General features: G+C 34.0%; 4 protein-coding genes and 1 long non-coding RNA gene across 6 annotated transcripts in view; 2 read left to right on the top strand and 3 right to left on the bottom strand.

Moving 5' to 3' along the window:
• Positions 1-10,405, bottom strand: part of LOC140040957 (C3 and PZP-like alpha-2-macroglobulin domain-containing protein 8) — a 37,142-nt gene extending 26,737 nt beyond the window's left edge. The window contains exons 1-6 of the mRNA XM_072087262.1: positions 9,936-10,405; positions 4,412-4,563; positions 3,883-3,905; positions 2,515-2,683; positions 1,920-1,972; positions 894-966 (exon numbers count right to left, since the gene is read on the bottom strand). Of these exons, the coding sequence (XP_071943363.1) occupies positions 894-966; positions 1,920-1,972; positions 2,515-2,683; positions 3,883-3,905; positions 4,412-4,563; positions 9,936-10,024 (559 nt within the window). The 5' untranslated portion in view covers positions 10,025-10,405. The remainder of the gene's footprint in view (positions 1-893; positions 967-1,919; positions 1,973-2,514; positions 2,684-3,882; positions 3,906-4,411; positions 4,564-9,935) is intronic.
• On the top strand, positions 5,284-7,240 carry LOC140040959 (uncharacterized). Of its 2 annotated transcripts, none has more exons than XR_011842790.1 (3): positions 5,284-5,360; positions 6,030-6,089; positions 6,816-7,240. It is a non-coding gene; the product is annotated as an uncharacterized lncRNA (long non-coding RNA). The 2 variants fall into 2 exon arrangements; XR_011842789.1 differs by lacking the exon at positions 5,284-5,360 and adding an exon at positions 5,373-5,553.
• A 1,629-nt stretch (positions 10,406-12,034) lies between the features above and the next one.
• On the bottom strand, positions 12,035-12,970 carry LOC140040953 (histone H2A, embryonic-like). Its single transcript, XM_072087259.1, has one exon. The coding sequence runs from the start codon at positions 12,572-12,574 to the stop codon at positions 12,206-12,208; it is 369 nt and encodes a 122-aa protein (XP_071943360.1). The 5' UTR covers positions 12,575-12,970; the 3' UTR covers positions 12,035-12,205.
• LOC140040952 (histone H2B, sperm-like) lies at positions 12,907-13,399 on the top strand. Its single transcript, XM_072087258.1, has one exon. It carries the CDS (start codon positions 12,917-12,919, stop codon positions 13,313-13,315), a length of 399 nt encoding a protein of 132 aa, XP_071943359.1. The 5' UTR covers positions 12,907-12,916; the 3' UTR covers positions 13,316-13,399.
• A 49-nt stretch (positions 13,400-13,448) lies between these two features.
• LOC140040954 (complex III assembly factor LYRM7-like) lies at positions 13,449-16,162 on the bottom strand. Its single transcript, XM_072087260.1, has 5 exons — positions 15,986-16,162; positions 14,666-14,738; positions 14,334-14,404; positions 14,114-14,195; positions 13,449-13,918 (listed from the first exon to the last, which is right to left on the bottom strand). The coding sequence occupies exons 1-5, from the start codon at positions 15,995-15,997 to the stop codon at positions 13,845-13,847; spliced, it is 312 nt and encodes a 103-aa protein (XP_071943361.1). The 5' UTR covers positions 15,998-16,162; the 3' UTR covers positions 13,449-13,844.
• Between the last annotated feature and the right edge of the window lie 112 nt (positions 16,163-16,274).

Here is a 16,274-nt window from a genome sequence, read left to right as displayed (position 1 = left end):
ATTCTTGGTTGCTTTAAATATTTGAATATCTGAATTATCTAATTAAATTATTATTACTAAAATAATTAACTGCTGAAATAAGATCGTAGCTTTGTTTTTTTAAATATTTTAATAGTTTACGTAATTTTTGTTTTTTTCATGTGTGTAAATGTTATATATTGGGGTGGGTTGAACTTAATGTCTTTCTGACTTATCTGACTCTATCCCTCCTCGCCCACATTTTTAATTTATTTTGTATACTATATTTTATCGGTGTCAATAACAAGCATTCATTTCAGGACCGCAATTTAAAGCTCTGTCTACACTATCAAACTATTTTGACCAAAAAAAAGTATGATGTGCCCAAATATGGTAGTGCTATGCCAAAATAATGTGGTGATATGACATCGTCATGTCCATGGACACATCACATTTTTTTGTCACATAAAGTTTGATAGTGTAGACAGAGCTGAACAGGCCTTGACGAGTGGTACTTGCATACTGTCAATGTTCCACAACCGTCAGTGTTAAATTACCATCTGCCGTCCAGAGACGAAAGTTCACAAGATTAAATAAGGGAAGTGTTTTGCTAATGCTTATTACTTGCCCCCTTGGTAAACTACGTACTTTTTTAAAAGTTTCCAAACAAATATTATTATATTTAATAAGTTATGTCTAGAATAGTGGAGATGTGGCTTGGTGGTTAACATTCTTGCCTTCCAATCCAAAGGTCCAGGGTTCAATCCTGACCTAGTGCCAAAGTAACTCACAACTCTTTCGACTCCACTCCCTAATAAGCCTCAAATGAGACTTAGTTTATTTTAAATAGTTTATCCATCCTGTAATTGGCGAGTCAGAAATGAAATTTAACAAAAATGAAAATATTTGTATATGAAACAAACAAAAGTTCTTACCACAACACATTGGTTCCACATTTTCCCACTGTATCATCCGTGACCCCCGAGGGTCAACCACATAAGCAAATATCTAGATACAAATAACATTAGACCATATTAGTTAAAGAACTCATGAGATGCAACAATGTAAAGTGTCACTGATTGTTATTTTTATGAATGCTTTGGTTAATTTTATTTTAAAAATTAAATTATTGAAATAAATTATGTTACTTCAACTACGGTAGCTTTTTTTATATTGGATTTTTAGGCCAATTATACACCACTGGACAAATAACTATGTTTCTAATTTTAAATTTCTAAATCTCGATAAGTATGATTCAAGGTAATGGTCTTTTTTACTATACTTAGTAGGACACCCACTAGCCCGGCTGGGTTTTCTTAAAATAAAATCTTTTTATACCTTAACACAGTGCACTGGATTTACAATTTAACGGGCACCCTGGTCAGTTTAGGAGAAATTAATGGTGGCTGGGTTATGTATAGGTTATATTGATTGATTAAACTTCACAAAAATGATTTGATAATTTCCAGCACTTAGGGAGTTAGGCCTACTGACAGAGTTATTGACCTTGATGCAAATATATCCTACTTTATGGATACTAAACATTAACAATTGCTGCTTTAATAATAATAGAAAAGATAATAATATTCATTAGAAAGGAACATTATCCTTAGTTGTATCATCATGTAAACAACTAGGTAAATGTAACAATTGGCATATTTAATTGGAAAACTTTTGTGCTCAGAGAAAAGTACTTTTTTTATTTAAATGCTAATTAATGTTAATAAATAATTTGTTTGTTTACTATCAAAGTAACCAAAGCTGGTTTAAACCCAATGTTGAAAATACTCCGTTAATAATACTCAACAAAAAAACTCAAAAGTAAAGACCCCAATCAAATACACCAAATGTTTGAAAATCACTGTGTATTGGTTAACATTATATGTATGATTTAGGTATATTAAATCTTATTTTATTATTTTTTTAATCATTTTTCCAAACAAGTTTTTATTTCTCCTCACCTCTGCATCTTTTGGTCTCAAATCTGGATCCACCAAAAAGGCTCGGATAAGTACTGTAAAAAAACAAAGATATTATGACATTTTTTTTATGGAGATGACACGTGTGACAAATGCATAAATATCTGGTAAACATTTTCCAACCCCAACCAAGTGTAGGCCTAGCAGGAAATATATGTCGCATACAGGTGGTGTGCTTGGGTGTAGGTTATTTCTAGGCCTGCCTAGCCTAGTTAGTGTCAGTGATTTTGAGCCTGACTTACCGAATTCTTAAACTGAAGACTACTACTACTACTATCACAAAATAATTAACATGAATTCTTAGACACAGTCACACTTATTGTATTCTGGAAACATTACACTGTATACTGGATAATCAAATGGGGAATATATGTATTCATTAATCTTTTTATTTTGTTGTATTTTTTTCCTCTTTTCACAACATTTTTCCACAAGCAGAAAATATACACAAAACGGGAACAATAATACAGGACGCCGCCTACTGTATTTTAACTTTTTTTAAACTTTTACAAACTTTTAAAACTCAATCACATTCGGGAGTTTTTGCACGAGCACGCTATTTCCCAATGTCACTAACCTGTTTGGCCGGGCTTATAAATTGGTCTATCAGTTTGAAGAAATACAGAAGACCCCTTTTCTTCAATACGAACAAGACTTGAATTAAAAAATGTATACTCTTTAGTGTTTCCAGGAACGCAGTTACCGCATACTTTTAATATGGCTTCACCTCGTAGTAGATTCGGTACCTAAATTTTAAAAATAACGTTAGTTTTTTCTTCAAAATTTAATCAACGAAAATATCATTTATAGTAGGCCTATGCAAACATGATTGTAATTTTATCAAACACAATTAGACCTATTTTAAGCTATACTCGGTGTTTATACCATAATCCAATGGGCCTACGAAAAGTTATCGTTTTCTCCATGGAGGAGGTATGACAATTTTATAACTTCATGGTTTTCTCCATTTTTGTGAGTAATTACAAATTTATTATTAGAAGTTCTTTAAACATTTGAACACATTTATTTTCGACGTCAAGAGGGATATGTGCTTGACTGGCTAGGCTTGATAGGCTACTCCAAACTAGGCCAAAATTGATTTATTTGGTAAACGCCCCTGCCATACAATATCCTTCTCCAGATGCAATGAACTGCACCAGTCGGTGAACAAACTAAATAAACCCAATCATGGAATGTTTATAATATACACAAAACCTACTTTTAATCGCTTGCGAAATAGACATTATATAAGAGAAGAAATTGTCAGGTGATGGAAAGGTTAGTGTAAATTGGCTGAACGTGAGTAGTGATCACATTAAGGTTGTGTGTTTAAACAAACATAACGTCGCGAATAATTGCAGAGTACTCACAATATTTACACGGAAACCCTAAATAAAAAGCTGCTAATGACAAAAACGCGACTTGCTCCGTTTAGACAATCTGATATATTTAAAAAAACTCTTCACATTCTTGGAATTTGTCTATAATTGTAAGCTGATAAATATTGCATGACATTGATAAATACAGCTTGTGTATATTTTATATCGTGTTAGATGGGTATAAGCTGGAAAAGTTGAGCGCTGGGGTCAGACAAGAACAAGTTGTTTGTGGAAACTTGCTGAGACCTATACAATTAAAGAGAATATCAAACCTGAACGGTAAATTACATAGTTGTTTGTTTAGGTACCAAACCGAGCGATTGGAAATCATGGTGGTTCCATGTCCATGTTTCTACTTTTTTCATGTGTTTAGGCTGCTGTTGTTGCACATTATTGATGTATTGTTCCAACATGCATTACAGCTTACTATGTCGGTCGGTCGGTTGGTTGGTTGGTCGATCAGTAAACACTAACGTGAGCATGGAACTGCAGCCATATTTTAGGCATAAGTATAATGTGTTTAGGTCTTTAAATCAGTTTCATATTATTTGATTATGTATTCCTACCTTAAAATCAATGTTCCCCTTTCCTGTAAAAATAAAATGATATTAAACCAGTTAGCCTAAAACTCACGGAATGTGATGAAGTATGAACTATACACTGCAATACTGTTTTTAATTTAAACAATTTCATAGGGTCCATTTCATTGAAATACTCTGTCATTATCAACGTTGCATATTGGCATTAAATAAGTGTATGTGTTTTTATTTTTGAGGTTCTCTACTACTACAACATAGGAAGTTTCAGATTATGGCAATCGGATATCTGTATACACCTGATTATGCGGTATAGATTCAAACTGTTAACATAAACTGAATTTATTGAATCGTAATGTTATTAGGTACAAAAATAAATAAAAAGGTCAAAACGATGGGACAGTTGTACAAACGTGATGGCTGCAGGTACAGGTGCATGGCCAACTTAAAATTGGACGGCGCGCACGTTACAAAATTATGGGTTTCACTGACACAGTATTGAATATAAAAATAATTATTTTGGTGTTGTTTTAACTCAAAGATTAAACAAGAAACTTACCTAAAATTTCTTCTTGTGTTGATGAAACTTCCTTCCCATCGTAAATAAGTGACACATTTACTAAAACAGGTTCAGATGGTTGGAATATTGTAACACTAATCGTTTCAGTTGTGGTCGATCTTAATACTGATGGGCATGTCACTAGATAACCCCTAAAAAGTGATATCTTCAAATTAATATAATTACAGAAAGATATTAACTAAACTTGTAATCCCGCCACAAAAGTTTGATCTTTTTGGGAATATGTCTTCGTCCATTTTACCTTTTACATTGTAAATACAGGTTATCTTTATTACTTTCTTATTGTTTGTAGGCCTATGTTGGACGTATTTAAAAGTCTTTTGAATTGAATGTCTGGAAAAGTGTCTCATTCTTTATTCTCACTTTCGCAGTATAGTATTAACGTTCTTAATCTCAAACTTCCATCCAGTGCTACTTTTCCACTTAATCGTAAAGTTACAGTGCTAATTTTTCCACTAAATCGCAAAGTTACAGTGCTAACTTTTCTACTTAATCGTAAAGTTACAGTGCTAATTTTTCCACTTAATCACAAAGTTACAGTGCTAACTTTTCCACTTAATCGTAAAGTTACGGTGCTAACTTTTCCACTTAATCGCAAGTTGCAATGCTAACGTTTCCACTTAATCGCAAGTTACAGTCCTAATTTGTTCCACCTACTCGCCGCAATTTAAGACCTAACGTTTCCACTTAATCGCAAACTTTACAGTTACAGTGCTAACGTTTCAATAGGGTTGGTGAAATCTGTCCATAATAGGTTACTTTTCTGTCCATAATAGGGGACTTTCTGTCCATAATAGGGACTAGAGGGCGCTGTTGTTTGTCCATAATAGGTAACTTTCATAATTGGCTGTCCAAAATAGGCGACTTTTTGTCCACAATAGGCGAGTTTATTGGAGTAGTGCGCCATCCATTGTGTTGTCCATAATAGGTGATTTTTTTGGCGTACTCGTACATACGTAGTTTATTTCGCGAGTAGAAGTAATAGTATTATTAGTTAATACTAATTTGCTTTCTCTTCAGACTTCGAGGCTACCTAGGCCTAGCTAGTAGGAGGCCTAGGCCTAATTAGTAGGCCTACCTTACAGCAGGGAAGGAATACAAATGACATGGGCTCATATTAGGTAGATAGGTTTCCTACTACAAACAACTAGGCCTATCCTCATTATCTGTTTTTTTATTATTTTATTTTTTTAATATGAATATTTTACAGACTAGGGCCTAGGCTAGGCCTACTCGTAACTATACTGCCTAACTGCAGGTCAGGTCTGGCGGACTAGTCACTATACAGTCTTTTACTAATACCACTGCCACCACCGCCCACTACTATACTTTGAAGACCGAAATCAGCTACTACTAGCCTAGTCTACTAGACCTATTGGTAGTTTGTCTTCAAATCACAGACATCTAGATTGCTAGATTGACCTATTTAAATTTTTGTTTTTTTAAATTATTTTTTGAATGAATGAGTCTTATCCAGACAGTTCGGACAGTTAGTAGGTTGGCAGTATAGTAGAGCTAGAGCTATTGTTACTGTATGTTATTAATTATGTCATCTATTTAAATCTCAATTTTTCCATATTTTTTGCATGTATCAAAGATTGTGTACAGTGTATCTTCTGATCAATGTTATAGTACAGTAGCATGGACATTAACCAGGGTAAGTAACAGATAGGCCCAACTTACAATTGAAGAATAATACTTTACATACAACCCACTAGGCCTACATCTTTTAGGACATTTTTCAATATGACCAAGATACTGTAAAATCCCAAGAAGAAACCTATTTAGAAAAAGTATTTGTTTGCAAAAGTAATCTTCGGAAAAGAAGGATACAATTTAGTCAAACATTTTTAGAGAGACAAACTGAATTTTATCAGTACCGTAGTAGAAAAACTGACAATACATGAAAATTAATTTTTAACATTCTGATTTGAAATATTCTATTCATTTGAATTGCTAAGAAATTAAAAGTAGATATTTTTTTTTTCATTCATTATAAACATTACAATCACAGTACAAAGAATAGATAAATCCACTAACAAATTCATGCAGAAAATATTTCAAAATTTAATTGAATGTTATATTATTAAAGCATTCATTCAATAAAGCATTTGTCTTTAAAACATTTAATATCAGTTTTCATATAGTGAGTATGGTAATAATTGACTCTAACAACTGGTATAAACTTAAATTTAGTAAAACAATCCTACATATCTTTTTTTAAATGCAATAAAATATTTAAACATAACTGTTTCCCACCATACTGTTTCCCACCATACAACATGAAAATTTGTCTCAGCATTACTAAGATTGAAGTTACTTGCATTATAAAATACTTAAACATTATTATAGTATTTAAATGCTTCCTTTTTTTTTATTATAGGCATACAGATGTTTGATATTCTGCTCATATACAGTATGCTGCTCAAAAGAAAAAGTACATCACTTCAACATATTATTTTTGATCATAATCATCGATCAATAATTATACTGTAGTAATAAACATAATAATTATGGTGCATTTTATTTATCCTTGCTATTTTTTAAATTGTAGTTTAACCATGTTTTTACACTTTTAAAATTAATATAATTCAGTATTTTTTTAATGTGATTTAGATTTTGAATAAACTGTTCTGAATACAGAACAAAGGTGTTGCTTGTACACTGCGTGTATGTAAACTTGATTTATTGTCGTATTTCTTATTATTAAACATTAAAATTGATTCATTTAATTAAACAATATAATAAATGGATGAGATGTGCTGCTGTTGATACACTTTAGACTGGGATGGTTTGTCATTGAGCTATGTGGATCCAGAATTTTGAAATAGGGGAGGACCTAAAATGACGAAATGAAGTGCTGAACTGTGATGTCTTTTTCAATATTAAATTGATTTTTATTATTACTGTTAACAAAACAAAATAAGTCCAAAGAAAAAAAAAATACAACAATTACATTGAAACACCAATGCATTTATAAAAATAACAGTTTACATTTTCATTATCTTAAAAAAATAAAACTTTATCAATATTATCATTAGAGTATTATGGGGTATTTTTTATTTTTGTAAAAGAACGTGTGGGTTTGGTGATTTATTTAACGTTATGTCTAAAGATACGGTACCGTATCCATACTTTTAAAAACTAAAGGTACGGTAATTATAGAGGGCGCTATGTAATGTGGATGTTAATCAAATAGGTTATTGCATTGGTTTTCTGCAAGCCAGCTGTGTAGCCTAGTGGGCATGTGATGAGGCTTTGGCTTAAGGGGTTGGGGGTTCGATACTCTTCTTGACGTCTTTTTTTTTTTTTTTTTTTTAGTTTTTAATTTAAGAGAGATTATTTAGAGGGTTAGGTTTTTAATATTTAGGAAGGAGTTTAATATTTAGGAAGGAGTTTTATATTTAGGAAGGAGTTTTATATTTAGGTACGAGTTTTAGGAATGCAATTTTACCGTACTTTTACCAAACGGAAGCGCCCTCTATAATTACCGTATCTTTAGTTTTTAAAAGCATGGATACGGTACCGTATCTTTAGCAACGGCGTTTATTTAAACTTGCAATAGTATGGTAAGTTGCGTAATGTCTGTCCGTACTATCAAACCTAAAATGAAGTTCAAATTAAATTATTTGTTGCTGAATAAATTTCACATTTCATTATTATTAGTGGACAATAACAAATGGACTAGGCCTAGGCCTAGGCTAGTAGTACTAGTAGGCCTATAGAGGTAGCCTAACTAACAGGACTAGCCTAGCTAGGCCTAGGCTAGAAAGACTTAAATATTTATATACTAATTAGGCCTCCTAGGTAGCCTCGAAGTCTGAACAGAAAGCAAATTAGTATTACTTCTACTCGCGAAATAAACTACGTATGTACGAGTACGCCAAAAAAATCACCTATTATGGACAACACAATGGATGGCGCACTACTCCAATAAACTCGCCTATTGTGGACAAAAAGTCACCTATTTTGGACAGCCAATTATGAAAGTCACCTATTATGGACAAACAACATCGCCCTCTAGTCCCTATTATGGACAGAAAGTAACCTATTATGGACAGAAAAGTAACCTATTATGGACAGATTTCACCAACCCCACTCTAACGTTTCCACTTAATCGCAACGTATATGGCAGCGGTAACATTTCTGTGTGGGTCTACTTATTTCCATCACAAAGTGTATTGTATTGGTTTAATAAAGAATATCGATAATACTGAGTCCAGTAAATTGTAAAGAGGTAATTTTATGATAAATAAACTTGGTAGACTTGTTAATTCAGCGACAAATTTAAGGCCTGAATGAGTCGCAGAATAATACAATGTAACATTGGGATTCATTTACAGACTAATACAAATTAACGATATTATTTAAGGTCAAGTAAGTTTATCGAGCTGCTGATTTTAAAAGCATAATTATGAAATCAACCAAACGTGTTTTGGTATAGACGGCTTTTCTTAATGGGTACTTCCCGCAGTATATTACAGCCAGTTCTTTAAGTTTTCGCAATATTTATAATCGAATTTAAGACCGGAAAGTTGTGTAGTGGGAGTATTAGGCAAGCTAAAAAAAAGTGAAAATAAACGAGAAAATAGCTGTTTAAATTGTAATGTTTGAGACATTTCAAACAACAACATTAACATTTATTACTGTCCTCTTAGAAAGCAAATGCTAATTTTTATATTCTTAGCACATCAATCGATTAAAGTTTATTTTTGAAAATTATATAACTCGAGATGTTTTAAACATTTTTAGTCGCGTGCACGCGACTCACAGCTCACTATGTCGGTCGGTTGGTCGGTGGGTCGGTAAACTCAAATCTGTGCACGTGCGACCTGCAGCCATGTATATGGCCTTGTTTTAAGTCTTAAAGATTGAAACATTTTATTTATATAAAACGTTTTCAGGGCAGGAGAAACTGCACATCGTTTTTAACGGAATTTTGAAATCGGAAGAGGACAAAATTTACGCTCCATTCTTTCAAGACACTCAACCTAAAGATGAATTGTAAAAGGGCAACTATAAAAGCAATCCAAACATTAATATGAATATTTTCAATATTAAAAAGGTATATAAAAGTCAAATTTTTTCATTCGTTAACAAAGAAGATCATAAAAAAAACAGTTTTATTATGTGGTGGAAAATAAAGTAAAGCTATAGATTTGAGCAATGTAGTTGTCCTATCACATGGAAACAATGCTATAACGTCGAGGCCACATGCCCTGGGATAAGTTACAAATTCCTTAGTGACTGAACCGTATTAACGGCTTCCTTCTGTATAAAAAAAACTTCAAAATGATTAGACTTAAACGGATGTTAAAGGTTAGATGCATGCGTTTCAGTCATCGATTAAGATACTAGAAATTATATGTTTAAGTACAACGAGGCCTGCCATTATAGTAGGCCTAATACTTGTCACCTATATTATTGTAAGGTTTAAAACATTGTATACTCCAAAATAAAAAGCTCTTGTCAAACATAGTCAAGTGTTGAAATTAAGACTTACCTATTCGCATTTGCGCGTGTGCAGAAACAGCAAAGAGATATTAAAACAAAAACAGAAACTCTGAATTTCGCCATTATTGTCATCGCCATTATAAATTATATCGAACGAAATACGCACACACAAACAACCGAAAATATCTCGGTGTGATCGTATAGTCAACAATCTCTGTATAGCACAATATTTAAATCCACTCGTAGTAAAAATGTTCCTTTGGATAAATCAGCATATTTATGGTGTATTATTATGAGTTTTCAACCTTCATCTCGCTTAAGGTTTAATGCTTACAGAAGAAACATATATGACTAATTTTATCTTCACACGATATGATATATCCACCTCACAACAGTACAAAAATGTCTTGCTAGACAGCTACCAGTAACTTTTAAAAATTGTCGAGTATTCGAGTGTTGATAACTTCAATAAAAGGCTATGTCCAAGTCAAGATGAGCTATAAAGATCAAAATAAGACATCAAGATCACTTTTAAACACCTTGTGTCTCACAAACTTGTTTGCATAAGAAGTAAAAGTGGATATGACGTAACAACTTGTTTCAACCAATAATAATACCGGATAAAGTATCGGCTATTAACCACCAATGGACAAACGAGTTAATTGGAATTCTTATACGGAGTGGTGGGTGCGTGCCATTCTAAAAGAAAGATATAAAATACAAAGAGACTAAAGAGTGAAAGCGCTGATTATGATAAAAATAGGTATAATTTTCTTTTTTTGTACATGAGTTAGGCCTATATAGCCTACACATGATGTGATGATGATGAGATCCAATCGTAAACACGTACGGGCAGGAATGGCCCAGTGCGGGGGATAGGACATATAGGGTATTCAATTTAATTCAATTTAATTTCTTTATTGCTGCTGCAAATGCCATCATACAAACATATACATATTTACATTTAAAATTAAATCATCACACGTAGGCCTGCTGGCCATCCTGAGAGTGGATCACCAATAATATTTCATTATACAGTAAAGATTTAAACGTGCACGATCGACTATATATTATATAGTCTAGTCGAGCACGTTTAAATCTTGATACACTGTACGCGCCGCAAATTCGTCTTTCACACCATAGTCAATAGCTATTGACTATGTTCACACTGATGCAATGCGCAAAATAATACTGACCTGGTTATCTGAAGAGCCGCTGTACATTTTAGCCTACCAGAGAACAAAGGGGCTACAACATTCAACTATAAATAAAATTAATGCAGCTTTCATTCACGCTCTTCCTTTTTGTACAGTACAACGGACTGAATGCGTGCCACACACGAATTTCCACAAATATAAATAAAAATCTACTCAGGAGTGTGCACTATCAATAAATCGACTCTCCTTTGACCTTCAACTTCGGGGTGTTTCGAAAATGTTTATAAACATTCGATATGAGGAGATTTGTATAATTGTTGGTTGACCTTTTATGGGGCAATACATCAAAATCTAAAGTCGCTCCTTAAAATCCGGAGAAAAAATGGATTTGTTTTACAGTCGCTTGTTGCGTTTACGTACGTGTGCTTGCGCTGCGCGTTCCTACGTACTTCTAATGAGTAATGAGAACCCAAGCTTAGCTTTAAAGTTATTTTTAATATAACATAAATGTTGCCTAATTGATGTTTGATCGATTTTTAGCATCAGTCTTATTTGTATGTTGCTTTCGGGCCAACACCTACCCACTCACTATTATTAGGCCTACTCTATTGTATATATTTTTTGGGTGCGAGAGTGCATTTGAACTTTCTATCAGGTATATCTTTAATCCATGTTTCTATTGACTATTATTGAAAATTGAAAGAACCACCGTAGCGCGGCCACCACTACACGTGGCGCGAAAGAGAAGAGTAGGCTACAACAGAGAGTATTGCGCGCCGCAATAATGCAACACAGAGGGGGCGGCATTCAGTTTAGTAAAAAAAATGAATGTAGAGATATCAGAGTCGTCGAGTATAATAGCTCCTGGCAGGGAATTGAATAGTGAAATAATTATTGTCACTCTTCCCTTTCTTGTATTATAGAATAGGCCTACTACAGGCCCTATATTGATCGCCGTGGTTTGGATTCCGGTAGCCTATATTGATTCATTATATAAAGAGGCCCTCCTAGATAGATTGGCTTTTTAATATAAGAAAATAAACAAGACAAGCAAAACTTATTAAATCACTTTTTATTGTTTGGTGGCTCTGAAAAGAGCCGTTTGTTTTGAGTTGAGAGTGCCTATTTTGTTAGGTATCTACTAGGCCTACCTAGGCCTAGCCTATTTCTTTTTCTTTGGCAAAAGCACAGCCTGAATGTTGGGTAGAACACCGCCCTGAGCAATTGTTACGCCTCCGAGTAATTTGTTCAGCTCTTCATCGTTGCGAATAGCTAGTTGAAGATGACGTGGATTTATTCTTGATTTCTTGTTGTCTCTCGCTGCGTTTCCAGCCAACTCCAAGATTTCAGCAGTCAGATATTCGAGAACAGCCGCCATGTAAACTGGTGCACCAGCACCAATACGATTGGCATAATTGCCCTTGCGAAGAAAACGATGTACACGTCCTACTGGAAACTGAAGTCCAGCACGGCTTGACCTGGTCCTCGCACCCTTTCTCTTTCCTCCTTTTCCTTTACCTCGTCCAGACATTATATGATTTACACTCCAAATATTTTCAACTATGAAATAAACGGAAAATAAATGTACACCGCTATTTTTATAGGTTTTTGGAGGCTCGTAGTTCGGTTTATCAACATCCAATCGAAATGTTACGCGCGCGCCAACCAATTACAGATGGGCTCAAGCTGTAAAACTTTTTAGCCAATAACCTACAAGGAAAACGATGATTGGCTATCTTTTAAATAGTTTGATTGGCTAAGAGTGTTTGCAGGATAGCCCAAATTAGAAACCTAATTTGCATACCGTGCCTATAAATACCAGCCAAATTGAATGAAATGATCATCATTCAATTTTGAGTGTAATAAATTCAAGATGCCACCAAGGAGTCCAAAAAAGAGTCCTAAGAAGAGCCCAGTGAAGGCTGGTAAAGGCATGAAGAAGGCAGGGAAAGGTCGTGGACGAAGTGCTGTAACAAAACGCCGACGCAAACGAAAGGAAAGCTACAGCATCTATGTTTACAAAGTCCTGAAGCAAGTACATCCAGACACTGGCATTTCTAGCCGTGCCATGTCAATCATGAACAGCTTCGTCAATGATGTCTTTGAACGTATTGCTGGAGAAGCATCCCGTTTGGCTCATTACAACAAGAGGTCTACAATCAGCAGTCGTGAGGTGCAAACTGCAGTCCGTCTTCTCCTGCCAGGCGAACTTGCCAAACATGCAGTGAGTGAGGGAACCAAGGCTGTAACCAAATACACCAGCTCGAAGTAGATTTAATTTTCGACAAACCTATTTTCTCAAACCAAACGGCTCTTTTCAGAGCCCCCAACTTAACAAAAGAGATTTTATTTGCTTTTTAACTCTTTTTTTTAATACAGAAATAAAAACAGGTGATTGTGTGATATGTGTGGGGTAAAGGCTAGGCTAGGCCTATTCCTATATATAAAAACAATAAAACATAACATGAGGCGTTCCTAAACATGCAAATATATTGTCATCATGCCCTTTTCTTTTCCACAATTTTAATAGGCCTACATAACACCACTTTACTAGCCTAGTACAACACTATAAAACAACAGATAGGTCTGCCTCTAGGCTTTCTTGTTGACCACATGTTAAATCTACCACACTCCAGCAGGCCTATCAACATCTCTCCACTTCAAAGCCACAAACCATGTTGGGCTAGTTAAGAGTAGGTATAGGCCTAAGCATATCTATGCCTAGGTTGTACACGCTTAAATTCCACATGTTAAAGTTCAGTATTCAAATAACTGCTGCAACAGACCAATCGAATACAAGCTCAGTGAACTGTTTCTTGATCACACACTCGCTGTTTTGCGTTTTCTGATAACACTTCATTTCTTAATTGAAGCTCTAAAAAAAGAAATTTTATGGTGTTAATACTTTACTAAAAAAATATTATGTCCTTTAAAGCATTAAATTGAAAGTCAGACCTTGTACTGTACTCGACTCACTCTTTTTTGGGACTCTCATGATCCAGATAAAATTTAAAAAGCATAGGCATGGCCTAGGCCTGGAGTCTGAAATCTAAATTTAAAATCATCTTACCGGCCACACCATCTGATTTATGCTCTGCTTGTACAACTCTCTTCCTAAGAAACAATTCTGCATCCTGGCCAATCTTCACCAACTACATAAAAACAAACGACATTATTGCTTCTTTATAATATAGACGGCAAATAATTTTTTTTGATAAAAAAAAAAATTAAACTAGTGTGAATGTTTCAAGTACTTATGTAATTCCTAAAAAAAGTTTTTTTCTTTATACCCTTTCAATTTCTTCACCATCTTCCACAAATTTGTTCTTTTTAAATTCTTCATTTATTTTTAACCTTGCAGCTGTAAAAAATAAGTAATAAGTTAAAGCTATAAAGTTCATTATTTGCAACATAAATTGCCAGTTACTAAGTAAACACCAAAACTACAATAATAAAAATTAAACATTAAAACATTATTATCCAATATAGGGAGACTCTCTTGGCCTTTCAACTGTACATACAATAAGAAATAACATTTAAAAATCAAACCAATTAAGTAGTTATACTTCAGTAGGCCTATAATATCTTAAATTTACTCTTTATTATTAAAAAATAAGCTTACCATTTAAAACATGGTCATCATTTTTAAATACCATTTGTCTTGTTCGATGAAGAGCACGAAATGTTGCAAGTACCTTTATTTGAAAAAATAAATTTAATATTTACCAGACATCATCAGACATTCATTTTATTTAGTCAACAACTTAATTGAATTTCTAATTAATAACAGGCTGAGGCTATTTTAATAGTTCTAGGCACCTATTATATTGCTACTCTACTACTACCTAGCTAGCTAGCTATATATATGTTATGCGCGATTTGAACGATTTGCGCAATTTGAAATTGCGCAAAAAAAATCCTTGCGCAATTTGAATTGAAACATGTGTTTCAAATTGCGCAAGCAACGTATTAAATTGCGCAAGTAATCTGCAAATTGCGCAAGGTTTTTCGACAGATTGTGAAATCATGCACACCCATATTTTTATAGTAATTTCTAAGAATGATTCAAAATTAAACATAAATATCGCATTTCCTTATTTTAGTAGTGCAAATATTGTTATAAGTTAGCATACCGTCGAAGAACCGACGAAGGAAAACGAAGCGGTGGTGTTCCACCAGGCGGGCGCGGTGCGGGCGGCCGGCTATACTACTCTAGCCTAGCTAGGGTCTGGACTACTGATACTGACTAGGTTACATGGCCTAGCTTAAACTAATATTAAAAACTTAAAAAGTGAGTATTAAACATTATCTTCATTGAAATGGTCTTATTTATATAATAAAATACTAAATTTTAAACTCCTCTGCCTAGGCCTAGCCTAGCCATGTATGGGAAAATTTACAGTTCGTTTCAAATTGCGCAAAGGTGTCATATTGCGCAAGAACTATCTTGCGCAATTTACAAATTGTGCAGCGCAATTTAAAATTGCGCAAAGATTTTCTTGCGCAATTTGAAATTGCGCAAGTTGATTGCGCAATTTTAAATTGCGCAAAAAAATCCTTGCGCAATTTTAAATTGCGCAAGAATTCTTTGCGCAATTTCAAATTGCGCAAGGATTTTTTTGCGCAATTTCAAATTGCGCAAATCGTTCAAATCGCGCATAACATATATATATAATTATAATAAATAGGCCTATTATAATTATCAATTAAAAGCATTCAAAATAATCTATTCTAGGCCTAGTTGGCTAGTCTAGGGAAACACACAGACAGAGCACGTACACGCACGGAGGCCTATAATCTATATGATAAATATTAGTTTAGGCCTAGCCTAGCTAGGCCTTGGAGGCCCCTCTAGGCCTAATTAATTTTTGAATTTAATAATTAATATTTAATATTAAAATAAATAATAATAATAATATTCAATATTTTCATTTAATCTTACCTTTTCTCTCATACTTGCCAATTAAAATTAGAAAAGTGAATTGAACGAACAAAGTTATTATTCTGTTCTGTTTTTGATCTAGTCTTTAGGCCATACCTCTAGCTAGCTAGGCCTTGCCCGTTGTGATTTGTTATGATTTTAGAGTACCACACTGGACTGCTGCTGCCGTGTGTACTCTGTGCGTTTTTGTGTGTAATTATAGAAAGGATCGGCCTAGCCTAAGTACTGTGTGTGATCAAATTACTGGACCGTGAACGTCTCGGCTGTACACAGGAGCCTATCCTGAAAT

This window comes from Antedon mediterranea, chromosome 2 (genome assembly GCF_964355755.1).
Source record: "Antedon mediterranea chromosome 2, ecAntMedi1.1, whole genome shotgun sequence".
NCBI lineage: Eukaryota > Metazoa > Echinodermata > Crinoidea > Comatulida > Antedonidae > Antedon > Antedon mediterranea.
The sequence above is the reverse complement of the archived record's forward strand: the minus strand, read 5'-3'. Positions and strand labels throughout refer to the sequence as shown.

Coding starts and splice junctions, on each gene's coding strand:
- LOC140040952 (XM_072087258.1), top strand. CDS start 12,917: ATGCCACCAAGGAGTCCAAAAAAGAGTCCTAAGAAGAGCCCAGTGAAG.
- LOC140040953 (XM_072087259.1), bottom strand. CDS start 12,574: ATGTCTGGACGAGGTAAAGGAAAAGGAGGAAAGAGAAAGGGTGCGAGG.
- LOC140040954 (XM_072087260.1), bottom strand. Junction 14,405..14,665: donor TGATGACCATGTTTTAAATG/GTAAGCTTATTT, acceptor TATTTTTTACAG/CTGCAAGGTTAAAAATAAAT. Junction 14,196..14,333: donor ATGGTGAAGAAATTGAAAGG/GTATAAAGAAAA, acceptor GTTTTTATGTAG/TTGGTGAAGATTGGCCAGGA.